Consider the following 24,853-nt stretch of genomic DNA (forward strand, 5'->3'; position numbering starts at 1 on the left):
GGTATAGTTAAGATTTTTATTTTGAATGTGCCTGTGCTACTCCTCCAGAATAATTTGTTGAAAATTTTCTTTCTCCATTCTATTATCTTGGTAAAATTGTTGAAAACCAATTGATCATATAATTGTGGATTAATTTTGGGACTCTATTCTGTTCCAGATTTATGTATGCCTATTCTTATTCCAATACCACACTATCTTGATTACTGTAGCTTTATCGTAGCTTTTCAAATCAAATCATGTAAGTCATCAAAGTTTGTATTCTTTGTCAAAGTTATTTTGGCTCCTCTAGGATCTTTGGCTCCTCTAGGGTCTTTGGATTTCCAAATTTATCATTGGTTTGATGATTTCTACTGTGACATTGGTTGGGATTGTGTTGACCTACAGATTAATTGGGTAAAAATTGACATCTTTAACAATATTAAATTTTCCAATCAATGAACAGTGTATCTCTTTTCATTTATTTACATTTTCCTTAACTTCTCTCAGAAATGTTTCACAATGTTTAAAGTACAGCTTTTGTACATAATTTGTCAAATTTATCCCTACATACTTTATATTTTTTATGCTCTTGTTTATAGTATTATTTATTTAACATCAATATTCCAATAATTATCTAATATTATAGAGAAACACTCTCTAATTTTGTTTACTGACCTTGCATCTTTCTAAATTCTATGCTGTGTCATAGCTTTTTCAAAAATGGATAATAATAAAAGCATAATATGCTAATTAGGTCGGATATCCTTCCCGCCGAAGCCAAAGCCATTGCTGCAAGGGAAGCCCAGGTCCAGGGTGCTAGAGGGAAGCCAGTGCTGGCAGGCGGGAGAAGGAAGGCCTACTCTTGCATGAATTTCATGCATTGGGCCTCTAATTATTTATAAAAATGTCCATGGGATTTTCTATGTACACAATGTTTTTGTCTCAAGATAAAAACAGATTTAGTCCATTCTTTCATTTCTATTTCTCATTTGGCCCATGGGTTATTTAGCTAAGGCTTTCATTTTTAAAAATTTGGAGGATTTTTCATATACCTTTTATTTATTGATTTTTATTTAATTTTGATGCAGTCAAAGAACATATTGGTCTAACTTCATTCCTTTCAAATTTGTTTTATGTCTCAGCTTATTGTATCTGGGTGGATAATTCATTTGTACTTGAAAACAATTGATATTTATATTTTGCTGTTGTTGGCAGAGAGTTCTAAAATGTCAATAAAGTCAAGCTGGTTGTTCACATTTCCTACATCATTTCTGATTATCTATCTACTTGTTCTGTCAATACTGAAAGAAGAGTGTTGGAATCTCTGAGTGTACTGGGACTGCCTGTTCTTCTTTTTAGTTTCATTAGTTTTGTTGTATGTGCTTTAAAATTCTACTATTATATGCATATCTATTTAGGGTTGATATTTCTTTTTGATAACTTGACTCAGTTATTATTAGAAAACGTACAAGTTTATTTCTAGTAATATTTATCTTAAATATACTTATTCTTTATTTTAATACACCAGGCCAGCTTTCTTTGGATTAGTGTTTTCATTGTATATTTTATCCCATCTTTGTACTTTAATCTACTTGTATCTCATATTTAAAGTGGGCTTGAACTTGACTTGGGGTGGTGTACACACTATATAGTATACAGATGATTTGTTGTAGAATTGTGTACCTGAAACCTGTATAATTTTGTTAACCAATGTCACTCCAATAAATTCAATATAAAGGAAAAAAGTGGGTTTGATATTCTTTTTATTCTATTTGACATTTTTGTCTTTTGGAGTATTCAGATCATTTACACTTTATGTAATTATTTATATAGTTGAATTAAAATCTTGCTATCTTACTTTTTGTTTTCTATTTGTCCTTTTTAAAAAGTTTTTCTCATTTTTACAAATTATTTTAGCACTTCTTGGGATTCCATTATATCCCATCTTTTGACTTATTAGCTTTCTCTTTGTTTTATATTTTTAGTGGTTACCCTATAATTTAGAATGTGCTCCTTTAACTTGTCACAGTCTGGCTTCAAATAATATTATACCACTTCACATATACTGAATAAAACCACAACAGAATTTCATTTTTTCAATCTTGTCCTTTGTGCTATGTTGTTATGAACTTTTCTTACATATATTACAAACATATTATAAATGACACACATGGTTATTATCTTTGTTTTATACAATTTTAACAGATATTAAAAATGAGAAAATATGTCTTTTTTATATTTTCTCACATTTATGATTTCTAGTGCTTTTATTCCATTGTTTAAATCCACATTTCAATCTGATATCATTTGCTTTCCACTTGAAGAACTTCCTTTCACCTTTCTTGTAGTGCTGCACTACTAGTGACAATTTTATTAAAATTTTTTGTTTGCTTTAAAATATTTATTTATCTTCATTTTGGAAAGATTACACATAAGTAAGATTGCTAGGAATTCACCCTCAGGTCACTGAGGTTCTGTTCTTTACTTTTCAGTTTTATTTTTCTCTGTTAAATTTGGATAGTTTGTATTCCTATATCTTCAAGTTCACAGATGTCTTCTCCAGTTTCTAAACTGCAGCTTAATCCAACCAGTTTTTCATTTCAAATGATGGTTTTAAATCTGTGGGATATCCATTTGGATTTTTAAAACATTTTTTATTCTCTCCTTATTAATTCATGTGTATTATTATTATTATTATTATTATTATTATTGATTCCACAGAGGGAAAGACAGAGAAACATCAATGATGAGAATCATCGATAGGCTGCCTCCTGCACACCTCCTTACTGGGGAATTGAGCCTGCAACCAGGGCATGTGCCCGACAGGGAATCAAACCGTGACCTCCTGGTTCATAGGTCGACGCTCAACCAAGAGCCACACCAGCTGGGCAATTCATGTGTTCTTTTATCTCCTGCTCACAGTTATACTATTTAGAATAGCCATTTTAATATTATAGTCTGCCTGTTCTATAATTAATATCATAACTGAGCCTATTTGTTTTTGCTTCTGCTTAAGCGTCATATTTTCCTACTTCTTACCTTGTCACTCGGTAATGTAAAATTCACAATGTCTACTGAATTCACATTACCAAGTGATGCATTTTATTGTAGTCCTTAAATATGGCACATATTCAATGACTTTCAGGTTAGTTTAGCCTTTTTGAGGCTTGTGTTAAAGTGTATTTAAGTCAGGTCTGGAGCAGCCTTTTCATATTAGGGCAGGGATTCTGAAACGTAGTTGTCTCAGGACCCCTTCTGTCTGATATCACAATTCTGTGCTCTCTATTGTCCAATATCTAAAAATATGTGTTTCATACATTTTTGTCAAGTTTTCTCATTGTTTACAGTGTTATGGCAATTCCCACTACAGTTAATCTTTCATAAATGGAAGCAGATCTTAGTTTTAATTTTAAATAACCTAAAATTAATTCCTCTTTCCCAATGATTGAACCTCATACTAAATGACAGTTTATAATTTATTTTCTTTCACACTAGCATATTTAATTTTATGCATTCAATCAAAAAAGATAGGGAGGAATAACTAAGATATGAAGAACATAACTAAACAGAGTAATCTCTATATATAAAAGGCTAAGTGACTGACCATCCATCCATCCAACCTTCCGACCAACGAACCAGCTGGTAAATATGACGCGCACTGGCAATGTAAAAACAAACTCGCGCATGTGTGATACATATAAAGCTCTCGCTGGCGCCAATTTAGACAGAGTAGGAATATTCCTACCTGAGCCCATTTTCAAACATGGTCAGTTATGGTATATGTTGCTTTCTCTTGAGTTCGAAGAGCATGTGACGTTAAAGTTAAAGTTGTAAATACTTCATCACAAGGGAAATTAGTCAAGCACTCTGAAAGTGTTTTTACTCTTAATATGGTATATAGGGAAATATTAGAATAAGTTTAATAAATTTATCAGTTATTGTTTTTATCAATGTTTCAATATCATGTTTTTGTTGTTTTTATATCATGTCTTTGTTGTTATTGTTTATTTATTAATCAATTTATATATTATTTTCATATACATTTTACTAATTTTCTTTCATCTTTGACACTTCTATTATAGAGAAAAGGTGAATAGCGATATTAAAATATTCCTCCTAATTAATTTCCTTTCAATGTGCACTAATCTGTGCACTGGGCCACTAGTAATATAAATAAAACTTTCTATAGACAATGAGCATTATAGGATCTCCAGAGCACCTAGATAAATAACTCTATAATCTCAGAGAGAAAAAGTTAATCAGATACAGTTAATATTATAGAGAACTTGTTGCTAACATAATAACCACTAAGATGAAATAATATAAAACAAAAAAGCATGCAGAAATCATTGTAATGCTGTCTTCCCTTACAAATGTCCATAGATACTTACAATAATAATAATAATAATAATAATAATAATAATAATTCATGGTATAGTTGAAATTGTATACCACATTTCACTCTTCTTGTTAAAGAAGATTTGTATAAAGGAGTCAAGAAGCTCATATCTGTAGTGTATGACTTGGTCATAAGGGACATCTACCTCCTCCCCCTCACCACCAAGAGTAGTTAACTTTCACAGTTGTGTCGATCATTCTGACTGGTTGGACGCACAAAGGCTTGTAGGTTTAACAAATAGTATGTGATTTTGGGGGTGGGCAAGGCCCATTATTTTTTGTAAAATAATAAAAAGGTAATGTGATCATATTGGAGATTAATGATGGCTGTTCCAGGAAGATGCTTGGAGCCTCCTGACGGTTCTTGTCACTGGTGTTAAGAAAATGGACTGGAGTGGATTCATATTTTGCAAGATGTTCCATCAGTAATACATCAGCAGTCGACACTGCCTTACAAGCACTTACCCAATTATAAGGTGGCCTCATGATAAGCTGCCTTTGCTTTTTACATACTCTGCAGTGGAAGGATTGCTCTGAATTCTCATACTTGTGGCTTTAAAATAGTTTATATTTCTGTTAAGCCTCACAATTCTGGTTATTGCTACAATTTACGTGGGTTTTCAGTAGAAAATAATGCAGGTAAATGCAAGCTAATGCACATGCAATCAATGCCTTGCAAAGCTTTTAATCACACTTTCTTCCTGTACAGATCAATTGGTAATGAAGGCATCCAATTACTTTCCTCAGAGTGTGTTTGGGAATAGCATTAAGTGAAGAGATCCTGACATGGCCACCTGTTTATAACTGTGCATTATTCATGAGACCTTTCCTGTGAGCGTCAAACGCTGCAGCAGCAGAGGTCTCTGGCAGACCTTGGCTGGTTTTGCTTGGGTTGCACTGCGGTGGGATCTTTGTGTGCATTGGAAGGATGCAGTGTTTTCTTCTGCAGACAGCAATGTGAGAACAAAATATATATATTTCATTTAAGATTCAGGAGAAAAGCAGACATCCTGGAGATGATTCTAAGTCATTTCTGTGATGTAAAAGAAAATAAATCAACACGTCTTTAATCAAACTGGAGCTGGTATTGCAGTCTTGCTTGCCCCAAATATGTCAGTGCTTTGCCTTAATCTAAAGAAGGTTCACTCAGTTGAGAGAACAAATACATTTCTTCCCCAGACTATCAAGCATGATGGATAGACAATGGAAAGGTGATATTTATTCAGCAAAGATAGCTATTTCACACACTGAGACAACATGATGTACCCAAAGATTAAAATGTACTCCTGCTTCACATTGTACTACATTGTGGACTCATGATAGTTCCCTTCCAATTCAGTTGTTTAGGAATCTTGGAGAGATTTGTACTGAGAAAGAAGTGAAAGTCATTGTAGGATTGGAAACTACGGCCCATGGGATATATTAGACTGCTGTGTTCTCTATTGCACTATTGTATAACAATTATCCAGGTTTCAACTCTAAAGAATATAATACTGCTACAATGGTGTGTATTTCTTTTTTAATGATTTGGATCTTTGCCTGGAAGTTTTGGGAAAAGGTTTGCGATCACCTAAGTGTCCCTCAAAGGCTCTTATTTTTCCTGATAGCTTAAAAAAGATAAAATATGATGTGGCTATTCCCTGCTACTTTATGATTATATGAACCAAGTTGTTCTATCATATTGGTTGTCATTCATTGATTGGTGGCTTCACTTGTTTCATAACAGATTGCCCACCTTCATCCAAATTTCAATCAGTAGAAAGAAGTTAAAAAGGATATAACTTATTTACATGGTCAGCCTAGACTGAAAAAAGAGACTATGCAATGCACTATTTATTTCAGAAGGCCATGTGACTAGCTAAGAAACAGGAATACTATTATCATAGGAGAATGGAGACACCATAATGAAGGACATCTTTTATCCCAGCACCCAACAGCAGAAGACTACTCACCTTGGATCTAAAAGTAGAGGGCAGCCCAGGTAGGCTTATTCTTTTTAAAAAAATTTTTTTTATTTTTTAAAATATATTTTATTGATTTTTTACAGAGAGGAAGGGAGAGAGATAGAGAGTTAGAAACATCGATCAGCTGCCTCCTGCACATCTCCTACTGGGGATGTGCCCGCAACCAAGGTACATGCCCTTGACCGGAATTGAACCTGGGACCTTTCAGTCCGCAGGCCGATGCTCTATCCACTGAGCCAAACCAGTTTTGGCGGTAGGCTTATTCTTGATCTGGATCTAAAGTGAGTTAGACAAGACATAGACAAAATTTCAGAGGAAAAAAATATCACGCAGCATACCAAGAACTAAGAAAATCATACCCTGAAGGGGAAAAGACAATTTGTGGCACTACATATTAAGGTATATCAGGTGTTGGAATTATCTAAGAAGTATTTTAAAGCATTCATCAATTAAAATTCTTTTTTAAAAATATATTTTATTGATTTTTTACAGAGAGGAAGGGAGAGAGATAAAGAGTTAGAAACATTGATGAGAGAGAAACATCGATCAGCTGCCTTCTGCACACCCCCTACTGGGGATGTGCCCGCAACCAAGGTACATGCCCTTGACCGGAATCAAACCTGGGACCCTTCAGTCCGCAGGCTGACGCTCTATCCACTGAGCCAAACTGGTTAGGGCAATTAAAATTCTTTTGAAAGAAATCTAAAAAATAGAAAACTTCCAAAGCAATTGATTTTATAAGAAAGATTGGAATTATTAAACTAAAAGAATATGACAATAGAAGTAAAAATCTCAATAGAAGGGGTCAATAGTAGAATAGAAATGACAGAGAAGAAAAATCAGTGTCTTTGAGTACAGAACAATAGAATTCACACAAAATGAACAACAGAGAGAAAGCATAGACTGGAAAAAAAATGAGACTCAGGGACCTGTGGGACAACAACTAAAGAATCATCATTTATGTCATTACACTCCCAGAAGGAAAGTAGAAAAGAGTGGCTAAAAAGTTGTTTGAAAAAGTATTGACTAAAAATGTCATAAATTTGGTAAAAGACACAAATCTACAATTCCAAAAACTTGAGTGCATGCTAAACAGAATAAACACAAAGAAATCTATGTTAAAGATATACCAAATTAAAAATTTTGAAAACGAAAACCAAAAAAAATCTTGAAAGCAGCTGGAGGGAGATAACATGGCACCTATCCAGAATACCAATGCAAATGATAATGGATTTCTTATTTGAAGTAATGGAAACCAGAAAGAAGTGGCACAATACTTTCCAAGTGCTAAAAGAAAAGAACTGCCAAGTGCAAATTCTATAATCTATAAATTTATCCTTTAGGAATGAAAGAGAAATAAAAATATTCTCAGAGGAAGAAGAGCTAAAAAATATTACTAGCAGATGTCGTTTTTAAGAATTCAGTTTAACCCAATATATAAAAAATATTATCATTTCAACATGAAATAAATATTAAAATATTACAAAGAAATAAATCACTTACTCAAAAGATTGGCTAAACAGATCTTTTTTCCCAACAAAAAGGAATTGATAAAGGAAGGAATAATGGAGCATCAGAATGGAAGAAGGAATAAGGGGAAGAGAATAAATATGGGTACATTAAAAAAACTTTCTTTTCCTCATGAGTTTTAAAACTACATTTGATGATTGTAACAAAAACTATAGCACCATTTGATTCCCATGACAAAGCTATTTTAAAACAAAGAAGAGAAAGGGACCTTACTGGGGCTTCCACACTTCATTCAAAGCGGTAAAATGTTGAAATTTTTAGACTGTGTAATTCATAGGTAGATGGATTGTTAGGTCGATAGTAATACTCAGAAAAATCACTACCTAAAATATGCAAGGAGATACACTCAACAACACCATCAATAAATCAAGATATTTACCTTCTTTTCTAATTGATAAAATCTTTGTTTTCCTTCAGAGGTGTGCTTTACTAACCACCTGTGCTCTACTAATTTCCACTCGGAGCTCATAATTTTTTTCCGTATACATATTATAATTTATAACAGTGGCATACAAATTACCACATATTATAATCAGCTATATAGTTATGTGTTCCCCACAGTAGTCAGTAAGTTATTTTGTCTCAGATTTGTCTTTGTATGTATGTATGTATGTATGTATACCTACCCAGGTTCTGGGTTTACCTGTAGGATTGTCTCTACTTTTAAATTTCCTCCATAGAAGAGGACATGGTGATGTACATAGCATTAGAGACTAAGACAAACATAGAGATAGAGAGATACTCCTTATCTCTATACAGCAATTTCATTAATCTTAAACTTCTTTGTCTCTACCGAGGTCATTTATTACTAGACAGTTATTGTACAGAGTGATTAAATATTAAGGCTCTAAGACTAGACCTGGTTTAGAGTCCTGGCCTGTCATTTACAAGTTCTATGTTAGATAAAAGTTCTTATAACTTCCTAATCTTAAATATTTTTCATCTATAAAATGAGAATTATCATTGCTTCATGAGTGCTGTGAATGCTAAGCTTATGCATGATAAATATTTAGCATGAGGCTGGACATAACAGTCTGCTTAACAAATGGTAGTCATTTCCAAATCATTATAATTATTTCAGTAATTATATTTATTAGAAGACCAGAAACAATTTTTAAAGAAGCAAATATTGGGAAATAATAGCATACCAATAAATTTAATTTCAACATTCTTTTCTAATTTCAACATTCAGATTCTAATAATACTGAAATAAATATAATGAAGTTATTATGATTTCAATGAAAAGAATGTTTTTAACATTTTGTTAATATGTAGGGGTCTCTGGTAAGCTCACTAACATTAATTTTACTAAATTAAGTGAATAAAAAGAAAGCACAAATTTTCCCAGTTTTGAATTTTGAGACTGAATGAATAAACTATAATGTAAGATTCATTTATAAAGGTTTTTTATTATTATTTTAGAAAGTTGCCAAACTGACTTGCCAAAGAAAAGAAACAAAACTTAGTGTGGTTAACAGGTTGCATTTATTATTTTCTCTAAAGTATCTAAAAAGTAGAATATATTGTACGACTTTGTTAAAAATAATTCTTTACACAACATTGGTAGGTTAGTGGCAAACACAGTTTACAAGTAAAAGATATAATTTTCAAACTAAAATCAGTTTGTGGTCTTTATGGAATTTACAGAAGCAAGTTAAGATTCAGTTTAAATATTGGAAGCGGTATCTGCATTAAAGCACTTCCAAGACACAGAAAACTGATAAGCTTAGACAAAGCACCAGGTCCACAGGTTACCAAGTTAACACTGATCTCTTATGGTCCCCATCACATACCTGATGGAGAACAGGAGGAGAAAGGGAAGGAGCACATAGAAAAAAACAGAACCCTGAAGTTACATTTGCTTAGGGGATCAGATTCCCAAAGGCATCTTGGTCAGGTTAATACATTTCTGAGGAGCAAAGATAGTTAGATTATAATAGTTAAGGCTCAAGATCATGCATTCATAATAAAATACAATTGCTGATATTGAAATGGCATTGAATGTCATACAACATATTGAAAACTTGTCATTTAAGCTTACAGTATAGATATTTTCGTTTTGAATCCTTTAGGACTTTATAGGCACATTGATAGCAAGTTTTATACAAAATTAATAAATTTCAGGATCTCGAACTACATGGATGTGACTGCATTTTTATGAATATATCAAAAAACAATTTTGTGCCTATCTTTTAAAAATAATTTTAATACTTAAAAATTAATGTTTAGGGTTTTAAAGTGTTTCAGACATAAAACATTTTACAGAGTAGTTATGTATGGGATGAGATAGGAACAGCAAAGAACTTGAAAAGATAAATGAGTAAGTGAAAACTAACTTGCATACATTAATGTTATAAAATCCCACCAACAACAAACTTACATTTTGATCTCCTAATTCAGAGTTCTCACAGTTTCTTTGATCATTTTCTTTCTCTAAAGTATAAAGAACCATAAAATACAGCAAAACATACTTTAAATTGGCCAGTTTCCCAATGAAATTGGCCAGTTTCCCAGGATCAAGACACTGTGAAAATCCCTAGACACAATGGTAGCCCTTGACTCTTCTAATTCAATTATTATATGCATTTGCCAGATCTTATATACTCAATGTTACATTATGGATAAATAGTAAAATACATCAGGTCTACGATAATGTAAGACTTGAATCTATTAACATATTGCCTATTATATCATTTTAATAAATGTATACTTAAAAAAAATGTGTTCCCTTTATTTCTCCAAAAGAATAATTCTTTTGGAGAGCTGGGCTTAGGTGGAACTAGCCAGAGACGAGAAACCAGTAATCCAAGAACAATGAAAAACAGGAATTCCCCTTCCTCATACCAAAAAGAAAAGAAAACAAAAACCGAGCTCCAATCAATCTTTTTCAAATGTGGTTTGATTCAGCCCAAGGTCTTTGTGATTGATCTTGAAGGCACTTTCTAAGAACTGCCCTTCCTCTTCCCCAATTGGCATCTGTGTAGCTGAGTTCATGATTTAATGGCCTGTGGCATTGTACTGTTTTTAAACACTATCCTATGTTAAGAAAGAGGGGACTTAAATCCCATCAAATTAAAATATGCATAAAATATACAAGTAAGACCCTTTTGTTACTAATCTCTACTACCTCCATCCCATTCTCCAGAGGAGGCACACACTATGTAAATCATATATAGAATCCAAGCATTGGGTTATCAAATGGGAAGTTTAAAGCACTTTAATTCACTACAGTGATTTAAAGTGTTGTCTTGGTTACATTGAACACAGAGGGGTAAAAAAGTGAATTCAATATGGAATCTTGTGAAAACAACCTTAACTTCCATGAGTTGTAAACAATTGACGATTAAGTGAAATCTTTACTATCTCTAATCTTTGCTTTTATTTCTGTCTTAAACTTTTAACATTTTTGAGATATGTAAAGAAGGTGAAAAGGTGGTAAATGGAACTAGATCTGGCTTTGAATAGTTGATTTTCCTAAACTCTATCAAATTAGGCATCTTCTTTGGTAGCTTGAACTTCCCTGTCATCATCTATCATATGGATATCTGATGTTTTTTTGTCACTTTGCCTCAAACGGTAACTTTTATAAGCACGCTGAATGATGGTTGCTGAGACTGCCTCTTGTTTTCGTTTCAGGGTAGTTGTAATTGGCTCATATGTGATCTTAAAAGGGTTAGCCAAGATAAACCCCGATTCCATCTCTGAAAGAAGTTTCTCCATCCTCACATCTTTACCCACAACTCGCTTTGTAAAAGCAAGTAAGATGTCTAGGCAATGAATTCTGTCCCCAACAGCCATTGGAAGATCCATGGCCACAAGCTGGCCCTTGTTTGGTTTTGCCATGAAAAGTGGAGCATCCAGAGCAGCTGCAAAATCTGAAAGCTTGCTAGAATCTATGTACTGGGTCCCATCAGGGTCAAACCTCCTCCAGACCTGAAAGAATTTCCTAAAGTCATCTTCACTCAAGGTCTTGGCTGTTTTTTTAGAAGCAATATTTACAAACTCCATTACAAGAACAATGTACATGTTTACAATGATCAGCCACGCTATGAGGATGTAACTGACAAAATAAATAATTCCGACAATGGGGTTACCACAATCTCCTCTAACCTGGGTCCCAGGGTTAATTTTATCAGGATCACAGTCAGACCATTTACTGTTAAAAATAGCATTGAGCATCCCATCCCAACCAGCAAATATTGTAACCTGGAATAGACAGAGCATACTGCTGCCAAAGGTTTCAAAGTTGGACACATCATTAATTCCAGCCTCCTTTTTCACATAGGCAAAATTGTACATGCCAAAGATGGCGTAGATGAACATGACGAGGAAGATGAGCAGACTGATGTTCAACAGTGCCGGGAGGAAGAGCACCAGAGGAAGCAGCAGATCATGGAACACCTTCGGTCCTTTCCCAGGACGCAGGATGTGGATGATCCGGGAGAGAACTATCAGTTGCAGGAAGGAAGGAGGTACAAGGTAGTATTCTCCTATCAGAGGCAGAAGTAGTCCTTGATGTGGGGAAAGACAAAGCAGGCAATCAAATTATTTAAATTTCATGGTATTTAGAGGACTATAAACTTATTTTACATTTCACTTTTTTCTGTAAGTTAAGATTATTTTATTCATCCTCCCTATATAGCATTTAGCACACATTGAAATTTTGGGTTAGCCCAATAATAATTGTGGCAATGCTCAGAGTATCTAGTAAAATTTGGAAGAGAATTCTTTGCATCATCACCTTAAGAGGATTATGTATCAAATACTTCTGGAATAACAAAGAGCATGAATCTATAGTATAGGACAGTAGTCATTTTTTTCTGATTGTAGTTGAATCAAGAAATTTAATTCAATGCAACCTTTATTGGATACTTAATAAAGGTGTTGTGCACATATGCAAAGATGATCAATGTGGCTCTGTCCTTAAAGACTTTGTAATCTTTAGAGGTAGACATTTAAATTAATTATAATGCAAAGCAGAAAAATCTGGTTGATACGTATAATTACAAAAAATGTTTTTTATTGAATTTATTGGGGTGACATTGGCTAACAAAATTATACAGGTTTCAGGTGGACAATTCCACAACACATCATCTGTTCACTGTATCCAGTGACTCACAGATTATAATTTAATTTATTTATTTCATAAACAGTATGGGAGCCCTTGGGAGCTTTCAATGTGAATTGAATAGCTGAGTCTTTGCCTGGAACGATTTTCTGGCAGTAGTGGTTGAGTGAGGGAACTATGAAAGTGAAGACAGAACTATGAAACAAGGTGAAATTATAATCGCCACAAAAAAGCATAAGGATGTTCTCTGGAAGTACTGGCGGGGATGTGGTTCATTTTGAGTTGAAAAGGTGGGGGAGGGGAGAATCATGAAGCTTTTAACTGAGATGGCATGCAGCATCTGGTAGACTCAGGTCTCACATTTCTGTTGAACTTTGTCACTATTAATGTTGGCATTCTCTCTGATGTTCTGTCTTATATATACCCTCATCTTCACAGTGTTTTAATGAACCTTCTACTCTGGGTCAATTTTTCATTTCTCCTCAATCGTCCAAACTCTTCCATTATGCAGGAGGTATCCCCCTTTAATTTAGACATATTTTTCCACATCCTCTAAACTGCAGACAGCTCATTCTTCCCCACTCCATATTTCTTCTGGTAGAAAGATGGAAAAAGCAGGCACCTTTTTTTCTTTACAAAGTGATTTCCAGACACCTTTCTTTTCCATCATTTTTAGAAAAAATTAATTTCAACTCCTTGTGGGTCATGTCATTTAACAATACCATCTCCTACCATTCCTGACTCTGTGATCTAGTCATTCCTCCTCATTTATATTCAACTGGACTCTTTAGTTGGCTCATGTCATTCTTCCCATCTCAGCACCTACCATCAACAACCCAGTCAGAGGCCAGTCTTTCAGTCTTTGGCTTTTTTAATTTTAACAATTTTACATCAATGGCCACATTCTGGACCCACGCAGGATACCTGCCTTCCGAGATCTCAACTCCAAACAGCTTCTCTCTGACCACAGTTTCCTCTCTTTCCGATTCAGTAATTCTCACTTGAGTCTCAGAGGGCTCTTTAATGCCATATTCCTGTTACCTTCCTACCCGCTCCCTCCTGCCTTTATGCACTTTCAGTCAAACTTCTTGTACTTGTCTGTCAATAGTAGTTGCACTGTTTCCACTACCAGGTGAATGAGTGAATTTTCTGGAAGCACAGCTGGGCTGACAGTTCATCTACATTTTTTTTTACTGCTGACTACACACAATAGTAATTGACAATAAATATCAAATATTGTCCCTATTTTCATGGAGCTCACATTCTAGTATGTGTCTTATAGGAGGCAGACAAGAAATAAACCTTTCTCTGCTTAAAATCCTTTTCTCCTAGATTATTTCTTGGCTACCTCCTTATCCAATAGTTAACTTTTGCTTTTTCCATGAAGTTTTCTCTGACCTCTACTTACTGATTAGGTGTGCTGCTGTAACATCCCTTATATAACCTTTTCATATCCTTAATAGCACAGTAAAATGCACTATTAATTATCTGTATCCATTAATAGATTATAATAGACTAGAGGCCTGGTGCACAAAGTTCATGCATGGGTGCGGTCCCTAGCCTGGCCGGCAATGGATGCAGGAGCATCTGGCATGGAAGGGCAGATACCAAGTGACCTCTGGGCCCTGGGCAGCACCTGGGCTCCCAGGCAGGTGCGGTCCCTAGGCCTGGCTGGCAATGGAAGCACTAGCATCTGGCATGGAAGGGCAGATACCAGGTGACCTCTGGGCCCAGGGCAGCACCTGGGCTCCCAGGCCCCCACCTGTCCCCCTCTGCCACAGCGCCCAAGTCCCACATGGAGATGCAGAGAGTGAGACCAAATGCCGTGGGCCAGGGCACAGTGTGGGCCTCTGGGCCACCCAGTGGTGCTGCACAGAAGCTGGGCAGGCAACGTGCTCTCTCCAGGCCAGCCTCGCAGACTGGCTTCTGCATGAACCCATGGCGAGCACGACCAGACCCTGAGGTCCCGGTGGTTTCAGCCTAGCTCACCCGGAAGTGGCTGCGCGGGTGCCGGGCGGGCTCCTCACAGACACCCAGCACCTGAGCACCCCTTGCCAGCGCCGCATCACTGATGCCCACCATGTTCTACACCGCCCCTGGGGATCAGCGTATGTCATAGCGAGCGGTCGAACTCCTGGACAAACTCACGGTCTAATGACTGCCCGAGGGGACAATTTGCATTTTAGGCTTTTATTATATAGGATTATAAACTATGGGCATACAGGAATTATGACTAACTTGTTTACTAATGAGTTCTTTGAATATAGTGCAGTATCTATTCACAAAGAGGATAATCAAATATATTGGTTAAATCAAAGACTAAGATCTCTGGAGTAAAACTAGTGACCTAGAGCATTAAACTCGACTGTTGTGAAAGCTGTAAGTAGTTTTAGCGATTAGGAGAAAGGGAAAATAGTGAGCTTGAAAGTTTATATTATACTAGGATATAAAGATATTTAGTGTCATCCTAAAAAATAATGTAGTTGATATGCTGAAGGGGTAATTAAATATTTACCTGGTGGTCTGTGAAGTAAAGTCTGTGCACTAATTCAAACAGTATTTTTGAATATTTTATATATGTCAGGTATGTGTACAGATATTTTTATATAAAATGCAAAAATGTAAAGCATTTCTGTTGGAAATAACTGTAAGAACTTGCCTGAATGAATATTACTACAAATGAAACTCTGACCACATAAAATCTTACCTGTAATAGAGAAAATGACCACTATAAAATCTAAAACGTTCCATCCACTCGTGAAATAGTTACAACGGAAAGCGATGAGCTTCAGCACACATTCTCCGGTGTAGAGAATAATGAAAAGTATCTGAAGCCAGAGGACAGCAGTATCCATTTGTCTACTCTGTTCATCACTTTGTATCATAAGGGTTATTGCTTGGAAACAGATAAGAACCATAATGATGATGTTAAAAGCTTGACTTGTTACCAAGTCAAAGATGAATCTTCGGAACTTGTTCTGTGGGTGAAGAAAAAGGTGTAATAATCATATTAATAGGATATCTATACACACACATAGGCTTTAAATTTATATCTTTCCTCCCAGCATAAATAGGAGAATAAGTCAGGGCCTAAGTTGGTACCAAACTAGAATTATAGCACACAGTCCAAGCAAACAAGACCATCAAAAGCTTTGTCAAGGAACACATTTAGAAAATTTTTTGTCAAAAGCATATTTTGTTAAGAATTTTAAAAACACATTTATTTTAAAGATGAATATATCAAGGAAACTTTTTTAGAAACTTAAAAATATCTAGATGTTTTCTTACTCCTGGGCAAGGTATTGTTTTTCGAGAGTCCTCATACATCAGCTTCTTCAGTGTTAGATATTGTTTCTCCTGTTTTTCTGTTATAAAAATATTGGAGCCTCCCTCGTAAAGAAATGAAAGAAAAATATATTAAAATCATATTTAATCCAAATTTCATTTTATATTAATATGCATTTTGCAAAGCTTGGTAATGATTGATTTAAATAAAGGCTTAACTGCAGTTAAATAAATCATGTTTAAACATGTCTCATTTTCTGCACAAAAATCCATATAAAACATATATGGAATACATATTGGTAGTGATTGATATTCAGTTATCTTTTGGTGCACCTTACTGTGGGTGGTCAACCTATTTTAAATTTTTAGTTTACTGAGCTACCTCTTGTTAGACCGAGACAAAGGAGAAAGGGAATCCTAGAAAGGCTTCTTTCTAGATATTTGACCACTGACCTCTCTAATCCCATCTGATTAGTAGAGATTCAGAGTTGTTTGTTTACCAGAATCTGCACATAGCTAAACTTTGCTGACATGGCTAACTTGTACTTTTAAAATTAAACGATTCTTTTCTTCAATTTGTTAGAAGGCTTTTCTCCACCAATAAAAAGCAGGTCCCTGTGGTTAGAATAAGTAGACGTAGATGAATTCTGAAGCTTTTGCAATTTGTAGAAGCGTTTACATGAAAATGGCACCAAAGAAGTGGTTCAATTCTGCCTCTGAATTCTTTCCAATTAAGCACTCCTATTTAAGCCACCCAATTCAAATGTATGACTCTCTACTTCTAGCATGAAAGCTACCCTAACTGAGAAGATGTCTATGCTGGCTATGACTCTGAAGACTTTGAAAGTTTCTGAGAGGAAGAAAGTGCAGTCTTCACATATTTGCACAAATGCACAATGTTTTTTTATTTCTTAGCATGCCATTATTTATGAATATACATACAGAAATACTTGGAATCTTTACCTTTTAAACTTGTCTGTACATATTTGAATATAGAAAACAATGTACAGACTGAACATTTTAGCAATGTTTATCAATATGCAGGAACATCAATATTTTTTTTAGGTGAGTACCAAATAGAAATGACATTAAATTGAATCCAAAATGAATTATTTGAAGCAGGACATTTTTATAAATGCATTTGATATTTATACTTATCTTTATTTTATGCTTGTTGAAATTAGCAAGAATAACACCGACCAGCATAGTCAGAGGAAGAAATAATCCAATGATAATAAAACCAATAAAGTAACAATACATGTAGATATTCACTTCAAAATCAGGCTGCATATGTACCTAAAAGTGAAGTTAAAAAATAAACAAGATGAGAAAGAGCAAAGAGGATTTTTAGAGCAGTGAAAATACTCTATATAATATTGTAATAATGGACACATGTCACCATACATTTGTCCAAACCCATAGAATGTACAACACTGAGTGAAACCCAGGGTAAATTATGAACTTTTATTGATTATGACATGTCAATATAGATTCATTCTTGGTAAAAAAAAATATATTCCATTCTGGTGAACGATGTTAACAATAAGAAGGCCATGCATGTGTGGAGGAAGGGGGTATGTGGGAAATATTTGTACCTCCCTCCCAATTGTGTTGTAAACCTAAAACTGCACTAAAAAGAAATTCTTTAAAAGTAAAAATGTATAAAAAGTGAAAAAATAAGTAAAATATTGATACTGACTTTTTAAAACATTAGATTTATAAAATAATTTCTGACAAGAAAACCCAACAATGTTACTTGAGGTATGTTTCCTCTTTGATCATTGGTGAAGAGATATCATTGCTTTGTTTACTGGATTTTAAAGTGTATTGTATTGGTTTAATAATTTTTATGAAGTCTGATAATCCTTCAAGTGGGCCTATTGAGCCTCAACCATTGTATATAATCCTGAAAGGATTTCATTGTCCATGCAATACTCAATCTGAACAGTGTTTAACTTTTGTCTAGCACAACTTTTTGTCTAGCATAACTTTTGTCTAGTATTTGCTTTTAACTGTTAATTATTGTTCTTGCTGGTGCCCTGTTCTTAAATTAGAAAAATGACTTTGTTTGAACTATAACAATGACTTTAGGATTATATTGTACTTACACCAGTAGAATCAACAGCTGAATTCATAATATCTATCCATCCATTAAATGTTGCCTGTAAAAACGGCATGTGTTTAATTCTTATGGAAATTTTATGCTTCATGGCAAATTAAAGTAAAACTCAATTTGTTACTAATATAGTAAAACATTTGATTAGTAAGACTGACCACACTTCAATATATTGTGTAACTGAGATTCCTACCATTTTCATTATTACATTTATGTTGTCTGTCAACAAATATTTAAAACTACTTAGTGTAACTGTAGTTGGTAACTTAAAATATTTTAAGATAGTATAAATAGAAAGGCAGAGATATAGGTAGAGAGATAGGTAAATAGTAAATAAATACATGCTGCTCAGGTATCATAGTTACTTGTAACTGCTATTACACGTGCTTTTCTATGGGGGAGCCAAGACAAGAATGGTTCACCTCCTCACATCTGCTAGATGTTGGGTGACTGAGCAGCCATTCTTCAAAGCACTAAGTAGAAATAAAACTGTAGTAACCTGAGTTGGACCAAAAATTGTGACCCTAGTACATGATCAGTGATGGAAGCAGGTTTGGCCAGTACCTGCCATTTCCCCAGTCAGTCCTGCCTTCATCTCCCCTGCCTTCTCCAAAAAGTACAGGCACTGTTTCACTTTTGTTTTCCCAAATGAACTTATTTGTTTATAAACATGTATCTATAAACAAATAATAGCTAACATAATTTCTAACCAATTCTGTTAATCATCCACATTTTGTCCTTATGTTTACCTACAATATGGATGCACACGTAAAAGATAATAAAATCAAAAGCATACTTACTACTTGAAGCAATGAAAGGAAACCATTTCCAACATTATCAAAGTTCAGTTTTGCATTCTCCCATGGCATGGATTCATTGAATACAAGACTTTCACATTCACTCCTATTCCTGACTTCGTATGTAGGAAATCTTTCTCCACTTGTTGGGTCAATGCATTCATAGAATGTGCCAGCAAATAAGTGTACTCCTATGATGCTATAAGCCAGCCAGATCATAAGGCAGACCAGAAACACATTCAAAGCCGGTAAAGTTGTTTTCATCAAAGCTCTCACAACCACCTGGCATATAAAAAGCAAACATGTAAACTTTAGGTAAGAAATGTGAAACTATTTTGATTAAATTGGAAATGCTAAATAATGTAATGTCATATTGAAATAACAAAAAAAGAGCTATCTTTAAAGATTTAATAGGCCACACACATGAATAACCAAAATAAAAAATGTCAATTAAAAATATACATGAAAAATCCAGATATCTCAAAATGTTTTTTAGTAAAAATAATCATTAAAAGAACAACAGAGCTATTTAGTATAAATTCTAGAATAAAGAATTATTTTACGAATTTAACACACGTGTATCAACTATTGTGTAAGAAATGGGTAAGACGAGTGAACCTGTATACATGTATAAGATTATCCAGAAAGCATATGAGGCCCTGGCTGGGTAGCTCAGTTAGAGCATCATCTTTTTGTTGTTGTTGTTAATCCTTACCTCAGGATATTTCTCAATTGATCTTTTAAAGAGAGTGGAAGAGAGAGGGAAAGACAGAGAGAAATATCGATGTGAGAGAAACACATCGATTGGTTGCCTCCTGCATGTGCCCTGACCAGGGCCCAGGCTGGGGAGGAGCCTGCAACCAAAATACATGCCCCTGACCAGACTCGAACCAGGGACCCTTTGGTCCACAGGCTGACTCTCTATCTACTGAGCCAACCGGCTAGGGAGAGAGCATCATCTTGATATGCCAAGGAGGAAACCAAGGCTGACACCAGGTTGTGGGGTCAATCCTCAGTCAAGGCACATATAAGAATCAATCAATGAATGCATAAATAAGTGGAACAGCAAATCGATGTTTCTCTCTCTTCTCTCTCTCTCTCTCTCTCTCTCTCTCTCAAGCATCTAAAATGAGAATAAAATAGGACCAGACATAATTGTTGGGGATTCTAACCTTCAGGAGGAACAGCCTATCTAGGAGAAAGTAAAGAAGTGGCAGAGGACATAAAAGAAGACCAAGAGATTGTAGCTCAATGAAGCCAAGTCAAAAGACTGTTCCAAGAGACATGAATAAGCAGTTAGCCTCACAAATTCACAAATCACTTCCAGAATCACTCTATGTCACTGGTGAGATACTCCAGAGTGGAAAGTTTGGGAAGTGAATTCACTACCTAAACTTAAATAACAAAAATAGCCTATAATCCTGCCTTCATTCCTCAACTCCCTTCATTCTTTAATATTACAATCAGCATTGTATTTATTCTTAATCACTCCACTAATGCTGGTATGGCAAATGTAAAACCAGTTGTTATATCCAATAGAATATTTTCAATCTTTGCTATAGAGAGAAACATCAATGTGAAAGAGAAATATCAATGGGTTGCCACCCATACTCATTCTGACCAGGGATCAAACCTGCAACTCTTTGGTGCACAGGATGATGCTCAACCAACTGAACAACTCAGTCAGGACAATCTTTGCTATTTATCTTTCAGTTACCATTTACACTTTTGACTCCCTTCCCTCAAAACCATTTATTTGTCCTTTTTTCTGAGTCACCATTGATTTTCTTTTCTACCAGTCTAACCTTTCCTTCCCTCAGTCATTACTGGATACATATACATTTGCCTGTACTTTCTTGCTTATATTCCTTAGTTTTCTGGGCTTGAATTAATATCTTCACTTTTAATTATATTTTCAAAAAGACTTTATTTCTAAAACTAAGTCACAAATCCTTTGTTGACACTTTAGGTATTTCGATAGGTCCACTGATGCCTCTGATGAAAAAACGCTATGCCTGTTAGTAATTGCACATATGTAGGAATAAAAGCCATGGATATGGTTGACCCAAATATTCCAACAAGGGGAGCATCAAGATCCGAAATTCATTAAATACATAAAATATTAATTTTGTAATCATGTAGCTTCCTTACATACTCAGTGATTTTTCTTTAGAGATCATTCGACTACAGAATTTCCAGAGGTTTCAATGAAGCTTAAGATCTAGAACTGACCTTGATCTAAGAATGGCTACTACTAGTATATACCTGGCCTTGAATTGTCCATGGCTACAACCTCACTGCCATTCTAAGGAATGTTTGGCATCAAATATTAGAGTGCTTAATTTACAACAAGCAGAGGCAGCTTCCCTGGCAAATATCTTCCTACTTTTCTCTAAATTAGGTGCAGGCAATTTGCTATTAAAGGCACTCTTCATCCCGTGAATCTAAATTTTTTAGAGAAAAAAAAATAACCCTGGTATTATCCCATAACATTTCTTACAGTAACAAAGTTTAGTTTAGTTGCACTAATTAACATCTCTCTGTGTGTTTCCCAGCTTCATGGAGGTATAATAGACAAATGAAAGTTGTATATATTTAAGGTGTGCAAAGTCATGATTTGGTAAATGTATACATTATAAAATGATTCCACAATCAAGCTAATTAACCACATCTAGTTCTTTTTTGTTTGTGGTGGCAGTAGTGAAAACACTTTAGATCTACTCTTGGAAAATTTCAAGTATACAGAATAATATTATCAACTGTATATAGTCTCCATGCTGTACATGAAATCCCCAGACCTTATTCATCTTATAAATGAAAGTTTGTGCCCTTGACCAATATCTCCCTTCTGTAATCCCCACCCCACAGTAATCTGAGTTAACAGGTCATGTGTAGTTTACAGCCCTAGCATATTCTATAAACATTTTCTATGGCTATGATTATGCTGGAAATTTAGTTGTCTTGTTATTTTAACCTCAAGCTTATAGACCTCTTTAACCACATTTTACTTGTCAGCTTATTTTCCTCCTTATTTTGGTTTAAAAGCAAACCATTGGGGATAATACCACCTAGTGGGCCTCTATAATGCTGTTAATAAAATGTTTCCTAAGTTAACCAGGGACATGAATAATTGTATTAGTTATTATTTAATTATTAATGATGATCCCATAATTCTCTTTTGCATATTCCTAGAAACTGAAAAAATTACTGCACCAACACAAAGCCTAACCTCAGAAAAATTAACTAGGTGACTTACATGAAAGAAATATCAAATTCTACAAAACTCAAGGTGATTTTCTTCAGGTTTAACAGGAGACAATTATAGTTCCTCTTCAAAGGCAACTTGAGCCTAAGTCTAAAATTCAATTCTCAAGTCCCTAAGTCATGACCTGTATTTTACTAAAAACCATGTATCTGTATGTTTTTAAAGATCATACCAAACATTTATGATCAGTTTGCATAGAGACATTTTTTTTCTAGGCTCAATTCATAGTTAACAATGAAAACATTTCTAAGAAATATATCTGCATAGCAGGAAATCATATTTAAACTTGCAGAAATACATTCAGTGAAAATAGAGGAAACTCTGATCTTTAGTAACACGGGAAATGGCAATGGTTCTGGTGAAATAAGTGGCAAATACTGTAAAGAGCATGTGATGAAATTTCAGTCTCCAAACACAGAGGGTCCCAGAATAACCAAGTAACTGCAGGGCTGAAGGGAGGTGAGCCATTCCTGCCTGGAATAAGGTTTCTATGTTGTACATCAGCTCCTCACGCCCCTCAAAGATGGGAGTTAGTCTTCTAGTCATCTTCCTGGTAAAACCAAAAGAACTTCCAAGATTCATTCTTGCCTTGTCAACATGTAAGTTCACAAATTCAAAATTTTTCAGCTCTTCAACTACAGCTCAGACCCCAGTACATGTTGTGTGACTTCTGGCTCTCATCTCCCAAGAAGAGGGAAATGCTCCTCCCAGGAACCCAGGGAATCTACAGCTACCTATGGTCAACTCTCTGTGCTGTCCAGCTCCTCGCCCTTCTTGGGGTCCCAGCTCCGCAGGGCTGTGAGGGGGCTCTGCTCCAGGCACCAGTGTGACACCAGGCCCCTACTCCCTGCAGCAGCATCTGGGGCACGGTCCCCGCCTCTGGAGTGCCGGGGCAAGGAGGACAAGGAAGAGGATGCCAGGAGTAAGAGGGAGCTGAGTCCCAGGAACGTCTGTTAGGAGGCATCACCTCGCCTGCTCCTGCAGAGCAGCGGACCCCTTTCCCGCGGGGGAGCAAATGCTGGGGGACCCTGCGACGCAGGGTGGACCCCTGCTCTCCTCTGCCGGCCTCCGGACTCCAGAGACTCCGTCTGGGAGCAGCACAGGTTGGGCATTTGATCCAGGAAGTGTTGGTTCACAACCTTTGGTGTTCCCCGGGTTGAATTCCAAACTGTCCCCCTCACACAGGTTTGTTTGACAAGCAAAGGAACTTCAGAACAAGGCTGGCAGATTTCTGCCGAAAATATTTTATCTCAACTATTTGCTTATTTTTATTAGTTTTCATCTTAGGAACAATAAAGACCTAAAATCCTAGTAAGCAAAGCTAATATACTCTTCTTCTATACTTTTAGTCAAATATAGGGTTTTTGTATTAATATTGTTAAAGATATAAATGAGATTACAAAACTTTACCTCTGTGGAAATTTAGTAATTTTAAATTACAAGTTATAGATTAGGAACGTTACTCTTACCTTCATTCTTTCAAATTGAGATAGAACTCTAAGTGCCCGAAGGAATTTAATGGACGTAAGTAGTTTTAGTTCCTGAGATTTGCCTATTAAGTTCAGGCAAAATACCTAGATATATGAAAAATAAATAATTAATGGGATTTAGTTTTAACTTTAACAAAAACAATATATAAAATAAACTTTTCACTTATAACAAAAAGATACATAGTCAAAGCCTACCAATAAATATGCAAAAGCTTTACTATATATTTCAATACATCTTGACAATGACTTATAGAAAGGTATAAGAATATCATTTTGTGTAAAAATCACTTAAAGGATTTAAAGATATCTTCTGGTAATAGTACATGTTACTAAAATAAATAATACATATTGTTTATTATTTATTATAGTTTATCCTTTATTATAATTAAGGATTAATACTTATATCCATTTTTTAGTTTGTAATTAGATTAAAAATCAGTTTCATGATTATTTTAATATAATTATAGTATACAATTTACTTGTTGAAACAAAATTTTGAATATATTTACATATTTGTCTGTATATAAATATAGTTAAGACAATTTACAGAATTAGATTCTAGAGGAAAGGCATCAAAAAAGATACAAGCACAAAGAATAGAAATATGGTAAGGTTATTTTTCAAAGTAAACATATTTGCATAAAAATGATTAGAGGTTAATAAATGTTAATGGAGTTTGAGCGAGGTGGAAGAGTTGTGATTAACTTTTATTGTGCCTTCATATTTTCTGTAATTACAAGGCAACATAAATGAAAAATGTGGAAGCAAGAATATCAGTTTGGAAGCTATTGTAGTGATCCAAACGACAATTTTTGGCTGCTGGCATCAGTGTGGTACTGGTGAAGGAAATTATATGTAGTCTCATTTTGAAAATATAATTTAAAAGTTGAGCAAATAGAATTTAATTATTGTAGGATGCTGAAAATTTCAAAATATTATGCAATAAGCCTATTTTGTTAAC

General features: G+C 34.9%; 1 protein-coding gene across 1 annotated transcript in view; it reads right to left on the reverse strand.

Moving 5' to 3' along the window:
- Window positions 1–9,337: 9,337 nt before the first annotated feature.
- Window positions 9,338–24,853, reverse strand: part of SCN7A (sodium channel, voltage gated, type VII alpha subunit) — an 85,878-nt gene continuing 70,362 nt past the window's right edge. Inside the window, exons 18-24 of the mRNA XM_005857719.2 lie at window positions 23,872–23,976; window positions 19,141–19,419; window positions 18,333–18,386; window positions 17,383–17,520; window positions 16,228–16,332; window positions 15,647–15,917; window positions 9,338–12,382 (exon numbers count right to left, since the gene is read on the reverse strand). Coding sequence (XP_005857781.2) covers window positions 11,361–12,382; window positions 15,647–15,917; window positions 16,228–16,332; window positions 17,383–17,520; window positions 18,333–18,386; window positions 19,141–19,419; window positions 23,872–23,976 — 1,974 coding nt within the window. The 3' untranslated portion in view covers window positions 9,338–11,360. The remainder of the gene's footprint in view (window positions 12,383–15,646; window positions 15,918–16,227; window positions 16,333–17,382; window positions 17,521–18,332; window positions 18,387–19,140; window positions 19,420–23,871; window positions 23,977–24,853) is intronic.

The sequence above is a fragment of the Myotis brandtii genome, unplaced genomic scaffold, assembly GCF_000412655.1.
Source record: "Myotis brandtii unplaced genomic scaffold, ASM41265v1 scaffold112, whole genome shotgun sequence".
In the NCBI taxonomy this organism is placed as follows: domain Eukaryota; kingdom Metazoa; phylum Chordata; class Mammalia; order Chiroptera; family Vespertilionidae; genus Myotis; species Myotis brandtii.